We start from the raw sequence: 20440 nt of genomic DNA on the forward strand, positions 1-20440 counted from the left end.
CCGTATACTGTCAAGAAGCTATACGCTGGAACACATGGCAAATTATTATACACCAAAGGACCTGTAGGTGCAGATACGTACCCCCGCTGCCACATAATTACCGCGTTATTACGAGCCACATGTAATATTTCCCCCATATCATCTCCATATTGTGAGAATCAGTCACTTATGCCAATGTCTGAGTCATCGGGAGGGGGGGGGGCATGTTTCCCCGAAAGTTGTTCCAGTTCCCCCACACACGTGCCCACTTTCGAGGGCATCCCCTGTTGATAAAGACTGCTTTCTCTGCTACCATGGCACTGTCTAGATCTCGAGTCCACTGCTGATGGGTCGGTGTAACTCGGGCACCCCAGTGTCTTGCAATGTTCCTTTTAGTTAGGGTGACGCTGAGTGTAGCCCAGCTCTGCGCCGCATGATTAAGGTCAGCGGGTTCCCACACATTAAGTAGACACATTCGGGGCTCGGGAGGGACCTCAAACCCACATACCTGAGTGATCGTTGTCATAACAGCTCTCCAGTAGTGTGAGATGTGAGGGTAGTCCCATATTGTATGATAAAAGGACCCAATAAGCCCGCTGCCCCTCAAGCAGAGTGGCGTGTCAGCCCTCCCTATTTTATGCAGCACCGATCTTGTATAGTAAGTTCTATGTAATATTTTTAGCTGCACAAGTTTTTACCTGGAAGGGGTTGCCACCTCCTGTGGGGATGCCAGAGCCTCCTGCCACTCCTGTTCATCCATTTCCCCCACCTCTGCTTGCCATCTCTCCTTTAATGTCTGTGTGGGATCTTTCTGATTGTTTACCACTTTCCGGTAAGTGAGAGAGATTGCCTTTTTGGATAGCGCGTCTGTGAGTAGACGGTCCTCGAGCGGGGAGGACTCCGGAAGATCTGTTCCGGGGGGTATGTTCTTAGTAAGGGCATGCCTTATTTAAGTGTATCTGTACTGTTCCTTGTCCGTCATTTGATACGTTTCTTGTAATTGTGCAAAGGAAACCCCCATACCCTTTTTCCATAAGTCGCCGACCTTGGAAATACCGATAAGATCCCATCCAGTGAAACCTTTGCATGTGCGCAACTTGCAGATTCTCGGGGAGTCCCACAGTGGGGTATGCCGCGTGATCACCCCCTCCCATCCCAGTGCGCGCTGCGCTGTGTACCAGATTTGCACGGTGTGGGCCGTGGGTCCAACTAGCGTGTTTTTTGTGTGCTTATCGTACAGTGCCTCCATGGGACCATTCACACCCAACATGAGCCTATCTAGGCGCAGAGCTGGCTCATCCTGTGGGGCGTGCAGCCACTGATTGATCACTGAGCTGAGATGCCCAGTAGTATAACCGCATGTTGGGCAGGGCGATACCGCAGTCGTACCAACTGCGCGTTAGTTTACTAGAAGCTATCCGAGGAGGTTTTCCCTCCCATAGAAGAAGGCCCACCTCCGCCTCAATGGCTTTAAAATACGAGTCGGGAACCGGTGCGGGGGCATTTTGTAACACTTATAGGAACCTGGGGAGGGCCATCATCTCGAACAATGGCGCTTTCCCCAGTAGTGTCAATGGGAGTGTTTGCCAGTTTTTAACATCGTTTTTCAGTCTTCGCAGCGGTGGGAGCAGATTACGTTCCATGAAACTTTTGTGATGGGGCGTGATATTTATACCCAGGTTTTTGAAACCGGTCTGTGTTGTCTGGATCTCCGCTCCCCGGGGGACTGATCATTTATTACAACTAGGCCATAAACGATAACCATTTCCAACAAAAGATTACCCTGTTTATCCACAATATTTGCAGTTCCATTCCTTTCTAGGATTCTCAAGCTAGTAGACTGCTACTTATTATTGGTGAGGGTGGACATTCTCCTAGTTTTGACGCTGACATTTCTTCGAATTACCGATTTAAAATAAAAAAAAGAGGGTGCAAGGGATATGTTGGTGTCTAACAGACTGGGGAAGCGAAGGGGTTGTGGCACATGGCCCTTAAGCGCATTGCCATTTTCAACACATATTTTCTTTGTAAGCTTGCATATAAAGGATCAACCGAGGTCAATCCTCTGCTAATGTAGAACTGTATTGCAAACAAATTATTTGAAAGTAACAAGGCCGTGTTTAAAGCATCCATACTTTAAAGGCATAGGAGTTCCCTATTTCAAACATAAACTACATTTTTATATGGCATACTGCGAATGATGACCGGCTAATACTAGCATTGTGTGTAGCTGATAACATGAATCTGTTCAACATAAGTCATGTGAAACAGCTCACGACAGGGATCAATGTACAGTTAGGTAAATGACTTATAAGGATAAGGAAGGATATTAAATAGATGCCCTTAAAACCACAACTGAGGGAATTCTCCATTTACCCATCTTTTTCTTTCTAAGCTAATGACCAGCCAGAATACGGAATGACAATCATGCAAGATAGTTGTGTGTCATGTTCCTAAATAGCATCTTAAGGTAGGGATGCGCTTAAATGAAGGGACAGAAACCTATGACCACTGTGATGTAATGTGTGGGTTGCAACTTGTATCTTTTCTGTGTACAGTTAAAAACTAAAATGCCCATTTACTATTACTAGGACCTACATAAAAGTAATTGACCAAAGGAGAACCTCACAGCAGTGTGATGGAACCTAAGCGTTAAGATGGACCGTTAAACAGGCCAAACCTAAAGTAAATACATGAACATGTTCTAAAGTAGCCTTTTGGAGTAATAACCATATGAATTGGTAAGTGCTGCTGCTTTGCATTACTGCTTTACAAGCCTTTTACTCTAACACTTGTAACACTAAATAAATAGTGCATGTTGGATATTCGCTATGCCTCGTTGAAAAGTCACCTGGCCAATTTTAAAGGAGTGAAATTAGTTTATTTATCACAGCAGCCTCGTGGTTGATCAATATTGCAATGAAATGAAAAAGAAGCCACAAAACAAAATGGCAGCTGGCCCGCCTACACTCCGGGGAAGGGGGGGTGGCGGTCGCTCGTCTCCCCCCCCCCCCCCCCCCCCCCCCAACCTCCCTCTCAGAGCCATATTCAACCCGAGAACCCCATCCACCAGGACCAGAACCAGAATTATCAAATATGGAGAGAACAGCGAGTGCCCCCTTCTTTCCTGAGCCATTACAGGCCCCCGGAAGCCCACCCTCTGTGCTGCATTTACTGCACTCATGACATGTTCTGGGGCATCATTTATGACATCACTGCTGACGCTTCTTAATAACATACAAACCAACACACCTCAATTTCTATAGTTTAGTATGGAACAAATGCCAGGGGCCAGCTGCATGGCTTCAATGGATTCTTGTGGATACAGGCTACAGCATGCTGCTCAGGGAAACCAAGTGCACTCTCTTTATAACTGCACTGGAAATAAATTGGAGAAAGTGGTCAATAGTGCAGGAGTGTTTGCACTGCTTTTCATCACATTTTGCAAAAAAAAAAGTTTTTTGCCCTATTTGAGTTGCAAATATAAAGGCACTACATCCATGATGAGTCCATACATTGTAAAATCCATGTTGGCTGGTTAGATTAACTAATTTAATTGAAATGATTAATACCACTTGCTAACCCTGATGAGGTATTGAAGTACTTTTTCGGCAAGTAGCGCACTACTCCAGAACCCATAAAGGGGTATAGTATAGTGAACTATGAAATAAGTTTGAGTGGTGGACATCTTATTCAGTTATTTGGATTGAGAAGGATAGTGGAGGGATAGAAGGGAAGGATTTAGAATTTTTATATATTTTACTTTTTGTTTGTTTGCTTTGGAGCTCATTGCAGTAGGAGGAGGCTTGGGATGAGTAAAAGGGAGGGGGAGGAGTAAAAGGGAGGTGGAGGGGGAGGAGTCAGAGGGAGGGTTTAGAAAGGCTTGTTTTGGGGGATATGAATAGTAAAAAGAGGTATGGGATGATGCAAGGAGGGGTGGAGTAGGGATCTTGGTCACCCTATGTTGGAAGGGTATGCCCAGACGTGGGTCCCTTGTTCACTTTGCCACTGGATTCAAGCTAGCCTGGCTGACGAGGGGTGTTACCCCGAAACCGGTCCCAGGATGCTTGTTCCCGGTCCAGGGAAGACATGGCTTGGCAGTTCGGGCTGGAGTGTTTCCACGAGGCACAGGGTCAAGACTGATTTACATTTACCTGGGTCTGAACTGGGGTGGCGGAGTGAGCTAAAGAATGATGATGGATTCAAACCAGATGAGTGTCTGTAAAGTTTCAGCACTCCGTCCATCATCTCCTTGTGTTTGCTAAAGTAAGAAAACACCAACTTTCTAAAAGTAGTATTTTCTAAACTGGAATTTAAAATGCAACTTCACCATACGTTATGATTTTAAATTGTGACTTCAGTGACCCTAAACTCGAAGACTCTAACCTTTCCTAATTGGGAGTTACACTTAAAAGATGTGAAAGGTAACCCCAATGTTATCCTATGGGAGAAATATGCCTTGCAGTAGTGAAAAACGAAATTAGGAGTTTTTCACTACCAGAACATGTAAAGCTTAAAAGTACCATTCCCGCCTATTAAATACATGGCACCCTACCCTGTGGGTACACAGGGCCTACCTTAGGAGTGACTTATATGTAGGGCTTCCAGTTTTACAGTATTTAATTTTTTGAAATTTCAGTCTGTATTTATCCATATTTATTTTTTTGCTCATTTTATCTGTATTTATCCATAACTATTTTGGTCTTTGTGAAAAAATGAGGCTGAAATTAGTATATGTCCACATTTATTTAACCAATAAATATGCACCCATGCTTGAATACCTGCCAGGTTTCAGTGCTATGCACACTCACTGAAGTTAAATCAGTGGATTTATATGAAAGCGTACACATTTCAGAATCAGCCTTGTGTATATCTACTGCTGTTAAAACCTCTTAAATAAAATACCTTTCTTTTTTAACTCCCTTTCCTATCAACCCACACAGCTATTTGCTTGGCTGTCATGGCAGACAGCATTTAGAATTACTCGAAAAACAACCCAATTTCCGTTTTTATTCACATTTAAAAATGAATACAGACACGGAAATACATGTTTTCTGGCTGTATTTATCTGTAGAAATCAGTAAAAAACTGAAAACAGGGAGCCCTATTTATATGTATAAACAGGGAAGGGTTAGGTCTGGCAAGAGGCTTACCATTCCAGGTGGACACAACAGTTCAAATCTGCACAAACTGGCTCTGCAATGGTAGCCCTGAGTCATGGTTAGAGGGCTACTTATGTGGGTGACACAATGAGTGCTCCAGGCCCACTAGTAGCATTTAATTTAAAGACCCTGGGCACATGTAGTGCACTGTACTAGGAACTTATAAGTAAATTAGAAATTCCAATTGGATATAAGCCGATTTTACCATGTTTATGGGAGAGAGCACAAGCACTTGAGCACTGGTCAGTGGGCAGAGTCCTAAAACCAGCAAAAACAAGTTCAGAAAAATGGAGGGAGGCAGGCAAACATTTGGGGAAAGACCACCTAAAGGCAGGCAGGTCTAATGATATAAATATATATATATTCACACAGGTAGTGGGGAACATGGAATGGGCATAGGACAAGCCCACTGGTGAGCAAGCAACGGGGGGGGGGGGGTTAAAGAGAGCAGGTGAAACATTGAGGCAGATGGGAGGAGCACACTGGCATCAGAACAGTCTCTATGTTCCCCGCTCAGGGAAGCACAAAAGGGAGGAGAGCGGGGAAAGCAAGGAGAGGGAGAATCATATGGGCAAGAGAGCAAAAGTGAGTGCGACAGAGTGGGAAGAGATGTACATAAGGATAAAGCTAGGAAATGCATGGACTCCCTTGGAATGTTTAACCCAAAACAAAAAGGTACTGCTTGAAAAGCAAGCAGTTGAAGTATAAAGAACAGTCAATTAAAAGAAGTGGTTAAGCGGCTATCTATCGAGTGAGGGGCAAACACTAGAATAACAAGCTGGGAAACGAAAAAAGAAGCGGGCAAATGAGAGTGCCAGGACAGCTAACGAGTGGTAATCAATGGGTGAGCTCCAAGTTTTTGTAAGCTTGTGGTAAGCCCACAATATGTCTCAAAACAGACCGTGCATGCGCTGACTAGCAGGCTTGGCCTAAACATGAACAATATATTGGGGCAAGCACCTTGAAGCCCTATAAGCTGAGCGTGGAAACTCGCACAATGTGGTACTCTCTTGGCAGCTGTTATAGACGGTCAGAAAAATGGCCCACTTGCGTATCCTCCTCTTTTTCAAACAGACCCTGTGTATTATGCATTTTAGACCTCATTATATAACTTAGGTGGAATAGGGTGAGGTTTTTTCCACACATTATAAATACCATACTCTGAATCAGGCCCATAGTCGTATCCACTTAACAATATATACGTTTTCCGATAAAACAGCTGGTATGTTAGTTTATAGAAATCGTTCCTTGGATTCATTGTGTCAGTGCTCTATCTGCTTTCAATAAAATTGAGGCTGTCCGTTCTCAGAAATAAACTGCTAGTGAGACAGCTGAAGTTATTTGGCCTAGCACCCCTACTTTGATATTCATTGTTTCTTCCATAACTCCTCCCACCAGATGCAACGTGAGTAACATGAAAGGACAAAAACTTCGGGTTAATATTGAATGACTCTGAAGATGATATGTTAGAAGCTGACATCTATTTTGGCATATTGCCTGAGGAAACTACTGCCTGATCTTGTGGTGATAATAAAAATCATATTTTTAATTGAAGGGTTTCCTTATTGTAGTAAATAATTACCTTGCTAGATGTAAAAATGAAAGCATTAAACAGGCATTCAGACACGTTGGAACATAAGATTGATTTATTAACCAGAACTGACCATGCTTATAGTCTGGCTTAAGAATCAAGGTGCCTTTTGTGTGGTTAATGGGCTGTTCTTCATCTTTGCACTCGTGCATCTATCCTATCCTTTTATCCATCCGGTGACTTTCTTGCATTCACCCTCTTAAACAAAACCAATAAAGTCAACAGCACATGCAAGATAGATTAAAAGTCTACAAGTCGAAAAACTAAAACCTGTTGCCGTCTAAACGTGGCAGAAATGTGCTTGCAGTAACAAAACTAATCATAGCAGCAGGTGTCAGTCTTGCAGTGATATTGTACATAGTCTACCTGGTTTAGAGAAAGTGGCCAGTCAGAACGCGGTACACCGCAGATGAAATGAGCAGCAAGCAAGCGCCCCGTTAGCACTGCCTGAGAAGCTGTTGTATCTCCTTAAGAAAAATTAAAATAAAAACCGGAGAAGCAAAAAGAGAAGGAAAGGGGAACTATAAAGTGTGGATACTGAAAACTAAATGAACGGCCAACCAGCAGAAACACTAATACACATTCATTTTCAGGTTGATATGCACATGTGATCACAAAATGCCATCAATGGCCAGATAAGAGAGCTAATGACTGATGTGGACTGAACCATTACCCTGTGCAGTATGCTGTCATGGGCGAAAGCCAGAGTGTAAATGACACTCAGACGGATCTAAGTCAGAAGAGAGCGGACGCAAAAACTGTCTATATAGATATACATTTATATACACAAATGGAAGTTTTATTTAATGAATTTGTTTTTCTTACAATATCCAAATGATGCAAGTTTATAGTTGGCAAAGCAAATTACTATCTCACATAAGAGGGCCTAACGTGGACACTCGCAGTGCCAATCTTCTATCCTCAAAGTTTGTCAGCGAGGGTAACCAACACCAAAATCCTTACCGACTACAGTAATCTGTGAGATTCCATGTAACAAAATTTGGCCTATAGGCTTTAGTACAAAGTGATAACAGTTCATCTTTAAATACCTATTGACTTAAACATATGCTTTTCACAATAAATATGTCCGGCCTACTGCCTTTATAGTAACTTTTCATAACAATCCATTCAGCCGATGTTTGTTGTTTATCATTGGCTTCTCACCATAACCAACTCAGTTATACTGTGTTGAGCATAAGCTTCCTAACGAGGAAAAATCAGGTATATTGTGATAAAATTACAGATATGTATAAATTTACAATTATCAAAACGATATAAAATCCTTCCTAAGAGAGCCTAATAAGGATTATCGAAGTGCACAGTCTATTTGTGTGAGTCACCAGCACAAAAAACACTTGCAACATAACGTGTATTTTTAAAGCGCATGTTCACCCGTAGGCATCTTACAGTTGAATAACATGTTTATTGTTACCCAACTCAATGGTACTCATTTTATCGCCCTCCGAAGGATGAAAGGCTGAGTGGACCTACCGGGATTTGAACCTGTGACCATGAGATCAAACACATGCCCCTGCAATGGACGCGTTAGTCCATTAAGCCCCCGGACCCGGACTGGGCCCGACCTGACAACCTACAGTACTGTGTAAGATTCTATGTAGCAAAATACATGCCTAGATACTTTTAGCAATATATAATATTAACCCATCCTTAAAAGCTTATTGCCTTTAACACTTGTTTTTCCACAATAAACAAGTCTGGCCTACTGGCTTTGTCATGATCTTTCATAATAAACAGATTAAACCTATTTAATTTGGCATACTTGTTCCCTATGAACCGAGAAGGGCTATAGTGTTTACAAATAATTTGTCAGAATAACCACCTCCGGCCTACTGTTTTTAGTGCAAGCTTTCCCACAAGGCAGCCACCAGGGACGTAGTCATAGAATTACTAAGGTAGGCAAAATTACAGATAGCTAACAAAATACTACCTCTAAAAGAGCTTAACAAGGATTCTCACAGCGCAAATCTTCTAACTCATATGTTTGTCAAGATGGCAATCAATCACAAAACACGTGACTACTACAGTAATCTGTGACCTCTTTCTCTGCATGCTTTCATATCGAGTAATAAGAATCCACCCTTAAATGATATTAACATAAGCTTTTCACAAATATGTACGGCCTACTGTCTTAAAGGTACCATTTCAAAATAAACAGATCAGTCCTACACCCATTATCATTTCCTTGCTCCCATAACAAACTTTACCCTGCGATGGCAAGCATTAGTATTCCCACAAGGCAAAAAGTGCTATCCAAGCTCTCTTTTCAGTGGAAGCACACAACTTCAGCCCAATACAAACGTGCTTCTGTCTACCAACTTGTGGGTAGAGCCTAAACTCCTCTGTTGACTCCTAAACTCCTCTTTTTAGGTTGATCCAATAAGGTCTAGCAACAGTTGTGCTGTCAACCCAGCACTAAAAATCTTAGTCACATATGTGGCTTAGCACATTTTAATTGACCAATTTGAGTAGAGCAATCCGTCTCTTAAATGGTGGCACTAATCTCCCTCAATGCACTTATGTTCTGCACTTGTTAAAAAAGTAATTTTTACTTCAAATGTTACTTAATATGCTTGTAACTAGTGTGAAAGGATTGAATCCTGGTGGTAGTTGCAACCAGTGCCATACTATCCTCTGAGGCAGCCTTAATTTTTGACACCTTAGTAGAACAAACTGAAATAATGCGCCAACCCACACTAGGTAGTTTTCACATATAGCGCCATTACAAAGCAGCATAGGAATTCTCCTTGCTGATTCTAATATGTCCAAAGGCTGCAACCCAAACTCAATTGCCCAGAAACAAATAGCAAAAAATATTTCAAAATTAGATTCAAGTAGAAATATCCTTAAACTACATACATGCCCTGAATAAACTGCTACAGATAACGGCCATGGATCAAAAATATTTATTATAGAATTGCTTGACTCCGGCTGCATATATACTGCAAATTTCACCTTTGGGTGTGATTTTTGTTTTTTTCCAGCTTCTTGATTAGATAAAGTTTAAAAAAAAATTCAAAACGTAAACCCCCAAACGACCACACCAATGCCAGTGTGAAGCTTCTTTAAGGAAGTTTTGTATATTACTTTTTGGATCCACTCAAAATTACCTTGGTATGAAGTGGTTTTACTACTTCTTTTCAGCCCTAGAGGTCCTTATGCAGTCCTACTTTAGAAATAAAGGTATTGCTCTCCATCTTCTTTGTGTTCTAACAAGTATGCCCGTCCTGTGCTGGGGTCATGCCTACTTAATGAGCCATAGTGGGCTTTGTGGCGCTTCAGCTTCCCTTTCCAGATCACCTCCGTGATCTTGAGGGCAGCTGCAGTGGGTTACCAGTAGCTATCTTCAGTGCCAGTTTTTTATTTTCCCCTTCATCTCGTCACAGCTGTGTGCCCTGTGGATCTGCATCCAACCTCTCAAGGTGCTGGGTGTGGGAGTTAGTGCAGTAACAGTAGGTCACACCCACATAGAGGTGGCAACCATTTCTCCCTCTCCCCCTGCACAAACGCCTTTTGTGGCACCTTGCCCACCCTTTCCATGTTATGCAGGCAATCCTAAGGACAGCAGTCAGTTCATCAAAGGCTGATTTAGCAGCAACGCAGGCAATGTCTCCCTCCCTCCCCTCCCCCACTGTTCAGTGGCACTCATTTTCCTTTTCTCTATGGCCATTCATTCAAGTACTGTTTCACAGACAAGCCAGATTGGCACTGTCCAAGTAATTTTAGTATCTTGCAACAATAACCAGCATTTATGAAGCTAGCAGTTTTTGTCCAAAAAACCTGAAGGTTTTTTCTTTTTTCTTAAATTTGTAGTTTTTTCTCTGAACGCTATGATGCTTCCTCCAGAGTTAGACCTTAAATACAGAGAATCTAGATAATGTACAAATGTATGTGCGATTGGCTAATACCTGGTTGGTATATTTAACTTATCTGTAAGTACCTAGTTTATGGTACAGAGTATACACAGGTCTTGTAAGTTACATGTCACTAGTGGTCTGCAGCACTTATTGTGCACCACTGCAGTGACAAAGTGAAAACATGGCTCAAGAATTGTCTCTGCAGCCTAGTCAGGGTGCTTTTAAACTGCCCATCTGACATGGATAAATAAAACCTTTTGCCAAATCCAAAACCTCCTTTTTAGGTCTCGCCTAGCGCAGCGCGCATGCCCTGCTCTTAGCAGAGGGCCTCTTGTAATCACTACAGACTTCTCCAGACTTTCACTAAACTTGTGCGTGTCGCTTTTTATCCCACACTTTCTATTGGCCTTTGCGTGTGGCTTTCAGCACGCAATTGGCCAAAGGCGTGTGCATGTCCCACCTTTTCTGTAAATGTTCACTCCCACGGCCTACAGCTGTCGGTAGCGTGCATTGGCACCATCTGTTGTGGATCAGGTTACTACTTTGTCTGGGGAAGGCTGACCGTACCTGCCCATTCATTACACTAAAACCAGCACGTGCTGCCTGCCTACCCCGACCGTCTCGTGCACCCTCGCAGCTGGCATCTGCAGACCCAGAGCCCCTCCCCCCCCCCCCTCATTCACCAGCCCCCCCCCCCCTCCCCCACCTCCCTGGCCCCTCGCTCGGCACGCACCACTTGTTTCATCGTGCACTGTAGAGCTCTGGTGCCTGCCTGTCTGCTTGTGATGTGGGTTGTTTGGGGTCTTGTGTATAGTCTCGTAGGCTCACCGCATGGTGTAGTACTTTAAAGCAGGCCGCTTCTCTTCCCAGCCGATAACAGAGCCAGGAGCTTGCACCTGTGCCACATGTATGCCATTTAAATATGCGAGTCTAGTGGTTGTCACTTGTCGTTATCACCTGCAGAGACGGCAAGTCTCACTCATTGCGCGTGAGGCTCGCACAGTTGTAGGTGTGGTTGAGACCTCACTCACGGCAGGCTAATGCCCGACCTGCTGGGAGGACTAGAGCCTGGTCTCTTAGTGCACCTCTATTTAGCGCCCTGCTTCGTGCAGGGAGGCTTCCGGGAGCTACTGAAGCTTCAGAGAGCAACATCAAGTCTGGAGAGACCCTGGTCCAGACTCCTTCATCCGATGGGCGGCGCCGCTTTGGACACAAGAGTACGGCCCACAGCTTTGGTTTGCCATTCCCCCACCCTAGTGACATTTGGGTGTTATTTTATTAGCTATACCTTCATTTTGAATAGTCATTTAATTAATGTCCGATCCTATATTGTCATTGATGGCTACTTTTGTGCGACACCACTTCCTGTGATGTCATCAAATATGTGAATTCGTTCTCACTCCTTAGTATTTCCCAAACTTGAGAACTCTGACCCTGGTAAAGATGCTCACGGTGTTTTGTGTATTTTGGGGGGGGGGGGGGGGGGGGGGGGGGGGAGAATTCAGTGCACACAAGGATGTGTCCGATGTTTGTGAGGGTTGGTTTTTCGTGCATTCACGGCAGTATCTGCTTGGGACAGATTAAACCGGTGACCATGACGGTCGTACGGGGGCAGTGGTAAGAGTTCCAGTGGACACCTTTTAATTTAATTTTCCTCCCTCCTCACATACCCGCAAGTGCGAGGTGGGGGTGCCATTGTGCCACTAATACCCCTTGCCCCGCCCCTGTCTTTCTTTTCCCTTTTGAGCACGTCGTATTTTTATTATCTTTGTCATTTGTTTATTTTTCTGATTCAATGCATTTCCTTTCGTGCTCCTGTCGCTTCCGTTACTCATATGTAGATAGTGTAAGCTAGCTCAGTGGGTTAACTGAAGCGGTTGCGAGATCTCCATATTTACTATAGGTCATGTGTTTGAAACTGGGGTGGTCAACTCAGCCATTCATCCTCCCAAGACCGCTAAAAGGAGCAGCTCAGCCCAATCAACTAACTGTTCTATTCTTGGCTATTTTGGTTTTCAATGCAGAAACATGGCAGCAAAGCACCTGTACCCCACCAACACACAAAAACATATATTGAATGCAAACATTAGCCAGCATTGCAAAGCCTGTAGTTCTGGCTTGTATTGAGTCCTGTCTAAAACAATTAACCCCTTCGACACGCATGACGGAATGGTTCCGTCATGCACGTCGGTTGGGCTGTGCTTATGACGGAACCGTTCCGTCATGGCCCTGCCCGCGCTCAGAACCTTCAGCGTGGCGCGGAAATCCGCGCCGCGCTGAAGGGGTTTAAAAAAAAAAAAAACTGCTGCAGTGAAAGAAAAAAGACTGCTTTGTGTACATGATGCATCGGAGTTCAATCACTTAATGTATTATGATTCTGACAACTTCTGCGATAGAAAATTGTTCATCAGACTTTGCAATGCACGCGCTTCATAGAAATCGGAATGATAAACTAAAGAACCAATAACAAGAAGAGGCAAGAGAAACACTCCCGAGTGGAGCTAAAAGTCCTTATCTTTTTTTTTAAGAATTTCTAAGGGCAGGCCATGCATACAGCTGTGCAGTCAACCCACATGCAATTCATTTTTTTTTTTAAACAGTAAAAGCTTAATTGCCTAGCCTCCACCGGGTAAAATAATGATAAAGTGTGTGAGGGTAATGGCTACATTCAATAAGCAGTTTACCTGGTTTTAGTTTTAGCCTCCAGCGAGGTCAGTGTAGAGCCTTAGTACAGCTGTGATTAAAAAAAAAAAAAATAATAATAATTTGTATTGCTTTTTTCCACACAACTACAAACAAATAAAACATTATTACTTGTATTCATTGTCCTTCAGTCCAACAGTTCCTTTAGCCAGAAACCTCGCAGCCTTCTACATGCACATTCCTGTAGGCTATGCGCGTATACTCTTCAGGCTACCTCTCAATAGTTCTGTTCCAATGCATCTTGCAACAGGAGGACAGGGGCTTAATTATTATTAGATATCTTGTCGTAAATGTTCCCAAATGACTAATGAAAATAACAGTTAACAAAAGGCCCACCCTCCTCCCATCCCACCCTCAACCATCAAATGCTAATACATTTTAGAGCAACCACCCTCTCAGCAACACTATTCGTATGAACAGCAATACGGCATACCTTAACCTATAAGCACTCAGTTACATTGGCCACATAACATGTCTGCACTGGGGGTTTTCGTTATTTTTTCGCTTAGTATGCTGAAGCCGAACTGTACTTTCGGTCGCCACCCACTTAACGAGGTCTGCTTTCCACCTCACAAAGCTGGGCACTCCCCTCGACTTCCAGTGTGCGGTAATATCCCTCTTTGCCAGCAGCAACCCCAGGTCCAAAAACTTGCTCGTTACCTTCGTTTTGGGAGTGTGCGGAAACCAGTGTAGCAAGCACGTGACTATGTCAGTGTCTATTCGTCGATCCGTAATTTCGCAGAGCAGGCCCACCACCTCTTCCCAGAATGTTCCTAGTTGCGGACAGCCCCACATCATGTGTTGGAACTCCGCCCCCTCTAATATAAAGCGTGGACACTGGGCAGTATCTACTCCGAAATACTTCTTAATCTTAGCAGGAGTGAGATACGCCCTATGTAATAAGAAAAAGTGCACCAGCTGAAATCTGGCGTTTCTGGTCCTTTTCCACGCTCTCTTGACTATTTGTGCCCATGCTGTCTCGGGAATCTCTTTGCCCAGGTCCACCTCCCATTTCCGTTGCAAGTCTCACAGCGGCTCAGTTCCCTCTCCTACCATGCGTCGATATAAGCATGTAACTGCTTTGAAGGTCCCCGCTGCCATCACTACATACTGACACACCATGGTTGTCCACAGTTCCACAAGCGCCTCCCTCCAATTTCTCTGCATCGCCGTAACCAGGGCAGCATGTAATAAATAATCTCCACGAGGGAGATCATACCTATCTTGCAAGGCCTGGTAGGGCAACAGGGCTCCATCCTCGTACAGATCCCCCAACACTTGTATTCCCAGTGCCTCCGACTCAGCCAGCGATGTCCAATGCCCACCGTGTGGGAGGGCTGTGCACATACCCAGAGGTATCTCCGGGGCATAAGGCCTAGCTGCTCCAGTTCTGCGCTGTCTCCGGTTCCAACACAGCCTTAACGTCCGCTCCTCGTTGGTAAGCGTCCCGAGGCACAGCCGCTGCTGAAGCACTATGAAGGACAATAAATGACGCGGTATCCACCGTCCCTCAGAACCAGCAGAGCCCCTAAACTCTAACGCAACCGCTTGTTTAGTACAGCTGTGATGTGGCATTAAGATTTGGGTCCATGGATTTACCTGGCCTACAGCAGGAGGCCCAGCCTTTATGAGAGTCGAGGCGGATGCAGGAAGGGAAACTAAACTGAGTACCTACCTGATCAATACAGCGCCATGAGGCGCTCAGGGTGTTCACAAGGAGCTGTTTCTAAGAGTTGGCGCAATGTTTTAGAGCATCTCGCCACTGTACCGTGGCAACAGGTCTAGCCTCTTCCATCCAGAGTCCTGGGTTGTACCTTGATGACGTTAATCCCACCATTTTATTCTTGTGACCCTTTTCGCGTCTACTCTTATAAGTTCAATGCTCCATACCCCTACCTGTGCTGGTTCAGCCACTAGGTTTTTACCAATAGGTGTGCTGGATCTAGCTTCTTACCGCTACTTGTGCCTTCTATCACACAGATACAAATACAAGCATAAAGGATTAACAAGCATTGGCATAGCCAATAGGTCTCGCTTTTGGGGCCTTACAAGTACTTAGTTATGCAGCACAATGTCCTTGGTGCAACAGCATCAACCGTTGCATGGCTAAACACTTATAAGGTCACAAAGGCGAGACCTATTGGCTATGCCAATGCTTGGTATTCATATCAATATGCCACCTCCTAGGGTAGGCCTTAGTAGCTCTAAAGGCAGATGTCTATTACATGTTACATGTCCTGGCAGCTTAAACTTGTTATTGTCGTTCACAGTAGCCAGGCCTATCGTTCCATTGGCTAACCTGAGGTTACACTAGCCCAATGGCTAAGTGCTGACTTCGATTGTGGACCACCAAACATAGTATTTCAAGGTATCAAATTAATTGTTACATTAAACCTGACTTATTGGTGAAATCAGATTTAAGTTATCTTTTAATATAAAGGGGACTTCAGAAAGACACCGCCTTCTTGCCCAAACATTCTAAAAGCTGCCTGAAGGTGTGAGTGGCTCCCAGAAAAAGGAACGAAAGGCCTGTTGTTGGGAGGAAGTGTAACCTCCTCCTGACAGGATGGCCACATGGCTGTGGCCGCAGATGTCCAAGCTTCAAAAGGTTAGCCGCTATGTCAGTCAAATGCAAGCAACACCTTAGCTGGAAACCTGTTGCAGAACCGGTTTTTCAGGGGGAGTTGCTCATTATACTGGACACACCTCAGGAGTGGGCTCATAGCTCTGACCAAGGGAAGGAAGGTTCCGACATCTTGGATCTGTTCAGGGAGATGCACTGTGGGATTGTTTAGTGTCAATCCCCCAGAAAGTTATGTAAAAATGGGTAAGGTTGTTTATGGGATTGGTTCCCTCATTGGTTAGGGAGTCCTCCCCACCCACAAACTTGAAATTGGCATAAAGGTTGAATCCTTGGCTACCAGTCTCAGGACATTGCTGGACTCGGAAACAACAGAAGGAGGACTGCACTTACGTAACCTGTGGACCTCAGAAAGAAAGGTTGCACCTTCCGAACCAAAACAGGACTTCAGAAAACGAATAGCTGCTCCTGCTCTTAACTTCACGGAGAGATACTCCCCAAGGGCCGGATTTGCTCACACATGTGCGAAGGACCAGTGAGTGGGCTCCAAGAGCTAGTTGACTAGCCTCATGTTAAGCTTTAGGTACACAAAGCTGCACCTGCAAAGAGCCCAATTGACTACCTGCCTCTGGACTTGCGCAGGACTCTGCTGGTGCAGCCTGTGAGATAGAGCTGTAGCTGGTGCTAGAGGATACTGGAGGCTTTCTTACAATAGAACTAGAACTTTTGAGTGAACCCCTGTCACGAATCACAGCTGTCACAAGACCACTGGGCTTCGCTTGTCCTCCAGCGTTGAACCCAAGCTTCAGAGGACCCCGTCGACAAGAAAAAGGAGTCAGAAAAGTTTCTAAGTGCAAAGGTAAAAGTTTTACTGATCAATCCAGCACCTGCAACCTACCAGCGCTCCATCATAGTCCGCCTGAAACTTTGACTTTGGCTCAGAACCTCGCATTCAAACCTAATGGACTACCACTACAAGTGAAAAGCACTGATTTATAAAACTTTTTGGGTGGATTTCAGTGATTTAAAAACCATAACTTTGGTTTCCTTCATCAGATTGTTGTTGTCGGTTTGATGTCTATTTAAAGGTAGTGTATACAATTTTTATAAGTTGGAGTGGGGTTTTATTTTCGTGTTCTTTACTTTTGACGGTTTAGGTGCCGATCAATGCTTTACACTTGTTTTCCTTTGCGTTAAGCCTTGCTGCTCTATGCCATAGCTAATCAGGACGGTCACAACCACCCCAAACTAATAATCCACTTTCCCTCATTGACCACAATCTTTGTCTGCCAATTGTATCATTTAGTTTTTACTATGTAAGAGTTTGCCTTTTGGTTGTTTCAATTTAATGAAAGGCCTTAACAGCGAACCTGCACTTCATGATAATTTAGGAGTCCTGATGGAAGACTGCACACCTATGACCTTCTGTGGAACATATCTATAGTCTATGTCACGTTTTTCAGGTGATGAGGTTTTCCCCTTTAAGTCTGCAGCATGCAGGCTCAGAAATCCCAATTACTTCATTTTGGTCTTTCTGTTAAACCTTCTAAAATGTAAGCGTTGTCTGCTCAAATTCTTTCGTTTTTTTGTGTGTATTTTTACTGACTTTCAATGTAACTTTTTTTCTCACAAAAAGTTAATTTTTATTTGTTTATATTCAAATATTCCGCTTCTTTCAATATCTTTTACTTGTCATTTGTACAAACCTTACACACAGCAGTATGCTATGGTTCTCAAATAATGTCTCAATCGATAAAATGTTTAATGTGCAAGTGAACTGCTCAGCCCACGAGCATTCGGGGTGCATTGTTTCAAGTATTGATTATTTTGCACTTTTGCAATTTTCTTCCTCCTACGATTTCCAATAACTCGCTCAGTAAGTGTTGAGACTAGAGGATTAAGACTCGTGTATGCCACTGATGTCAGCTTAAACGCCCAAAAACTTAGTGATTGTGCGCACTGTAAGTAAAGTTAACATAACCAATAGTTCTCATCAGTTAACTTGACAGAGTGGATACTTCGGCTACATTTACTAGGTTAATTCTTCTGTTTGAATACAGGTTTTAGAGTGGATGTTGGTGGGAAAGCTGTGGATAGCAAATATTTTTGTCAGCAACCCTCCATTTCTCCCTTCTCTTGCTTGAGGTGACTTTTTTGCCCTTCATTGTTGAAAAAAAGTAACTACGATTGTTGATTGAAATGAGCAAGACATATTACAGATGTGTAATATGGTTTACAGCTGATTGTTCCATTCTGTCTCAAAATATCTATGGAAAGATGCATTTGCTTTCACTGAGCCTTAATTGTAAGAATATGAAATGCCAAGTGTTACAGTTTCCCAGATTGTTGTTAGGCAACCAGCGTGTAAAGTAAATCATTTGCTGTACTTTTCTTGCTGTCTACAATTCACCTTATTTGTATTCTAAACAATAATTCTCTTCTTTATTCAACAGGTCTTATTTGGTCACGATACTCCCTTGTCATTATTCCAAAAAGTTGGTTTCTGTTTTCAGTAAACTTCTTTGTCGGGTGTGCAGGTGGTTCACAGCTGTTTAGGATATGGAGGTATGTGAGTTGTGTTTTACATTGTTGTTGTTGTATTGTAAGCCTACTCCCTATAGATATGGGATTCACCAAACTGGAAGCGATTTGTGCTCTCCACGGATCTGCGAAGTTATTTTATTCTTGAATATAGCTTCAGCCCCTCTCGAAAAAAACATTCATTGAATGTACCTCTAAAAATTGTTTTAGGTATTAATTTAGAAAGGGTTTAAGTTTGGTAGAGCAAATCAGTCTGCTCTGAAGTGCTATATTCAGTCAGTTGGGCAAAGAATGCCAGGTTTTTGGTTTGAAAAATTCCCTACCTCCTTCACACTGCTTTAGAAGTAATAGAATACCTTGGTCACATAGCTCTAAATGGTTTTGTGAGAATGGCTGCTTAAGAACATGCATCCAAAGTCAATACTGCACGGCGCTGTAGTGTGTTTAAGATCATTCTGACTAAAATCTGCTGGAAATAACGAAAACTGTAAACTTGTACATAAATAAAGCATTTCAGTTGCATCTGCTACGGTCCATGTGTCAGCAAAGTACCAAGAAATGTTACTTCATCCAAATAAATGAGAATTGGAAAACGGTGATGGAAGATGTCCAGGTAGTAGAAGTTGAATGTACCTGGAGCCGTCCATGCACAAAATTGTCTTAACTCAATAAATTAGTAGGATATCATATAGTCTAGACCAGTATTCAATTCTCGGTGTACAGCCAATTAGTATTGTACAATTTTGGATGGATTTCCTAAAGGGAAATGCATGTATTAGGACGTTGTTGGAAACCGGTTTTGTGGCTGGTATAATATTCAACTGAGACCTGATTTACTCTAAAGTATACAGGCAGAAAGGTGTATTCCATGATGTACCCAAGATCGCTAAGGAAATGTATACAGTTTGAGAATTTCCATCCCAAGCTTTGTGAATATACATACTTGATTGTTAGGCTACCAATTTGTTCCACGTATCCAGAATTGTACATGCACCAGTAATCATTTTTTAAATTACTCTACTACTCATGCAGAGGGAGTCAGCATTCTTCTTTGGTCTAGTCCTGAAGAACCTATATTCTTTATTGGCAATCTTTTGTTCTCTGCACAAAGCACACTCCTTCACTTCTTTATTCTAAAGGGCTGCTTTAGCCTAAGCCTGCTTTTTACCGAGTATTTTCTCCATGCACACCGATAAAGACATGGTTACTGGGATGGTACAAGGGTTTAGATAAATGTTAGGCATTCTGAACTTAACAGTCACATTTACATGTTTGCAGGATCATTGGTTTCAGGGCAGAAATGGAAGATCAAGCAGAGGCCCCCACCCAGTTTCGAAATAAAATATATATTTTTTTTTTTTGCTTCTTTGTTTGCTGTCTGAAAAGGTGTTTTCATCGCCGTCTCATGCATGCAGTTTTCTATTCCTACACAAATTCACAGTATTTTTTCCATGTTAAAGTGCTTAGCAGGATTCATATAGTCCTGCTCGGACCCACTCATCTTTTTGTGAAGAAACACATTGACTGCCTCAAGGGAACCTTTGTTCCACGGATCTTGAATTAGTGGTTATATTGCGTTTCCATTGGTGACGATTATCACGTGAGAAAACTGGGGAGTCCACAGCAGTTGCAGGAATGCCATATTGGGAAACATGCCGACTTAGGCATTGTGTAGCTTATGCTGTTTTTTCATAATGAGACTAAGGTTTTTTTCCCTTTGTATATGATGGACTCCAACACTACACTAGTTAAAAGAATGCAAAGAAAAACGGAACTGCTTGGAAGGTGTATGGAATTCCCACAGCACCCAGTTAGTACCTTGCAAATACCTAGCTGGCACAGGGAACTTTCAGATGCATTGTGCCCGGATGGCTTATGTAACCACCTGAACCAGAGGGCCACTGGTGCTTTACAAATTACTATCTGAGGACAAAATAAAGTTGCTGATCATGGCTAGTCGAAAACAAACAAGCCTAGAATGTCAAGGTTTCTGCAGACCATTCCCAAG

The 20440-nt window shown here is 43.2% G+C and overlaps 1 protein-coding gene across 1 annotated transcript in view; it reads left to right on the forward strand.

Annotated features, from left to right (window-relative positions):
- The window catches only part of MPC2 (mitochondrial pyruvate carrier 2), a 95908-nt gene that overhangs the window by 54938 nt on the left and 20530 nt on the right, over window positions 1-20440 (forward strand). The window contains exon 4 of the mRNA XM_085622995.1: window positions 18345-18456. Coding sequence (XP_085479121.1) covers window positions 18345-18456 — 112 coding nt within the window. The remainder of the gene's footprint in view (window positions 1-18344; window positions 18457-20440) is intronic.

Source organism: Triturus cristatus, chromosome 8 (genome assembly GCF_964204655.1).
Source record: "Triturus cristatus chromosome 8, aTriCri1.1, whole genome shotgun sequence".
In the NCBI taxonomy this organism is placed as follows: domain Eukaryota; kingdom Metazoa; phylum Chordata; class Amphibia; order Caudata; family Salamandridae; genus Triturus; species Triturus cristatus.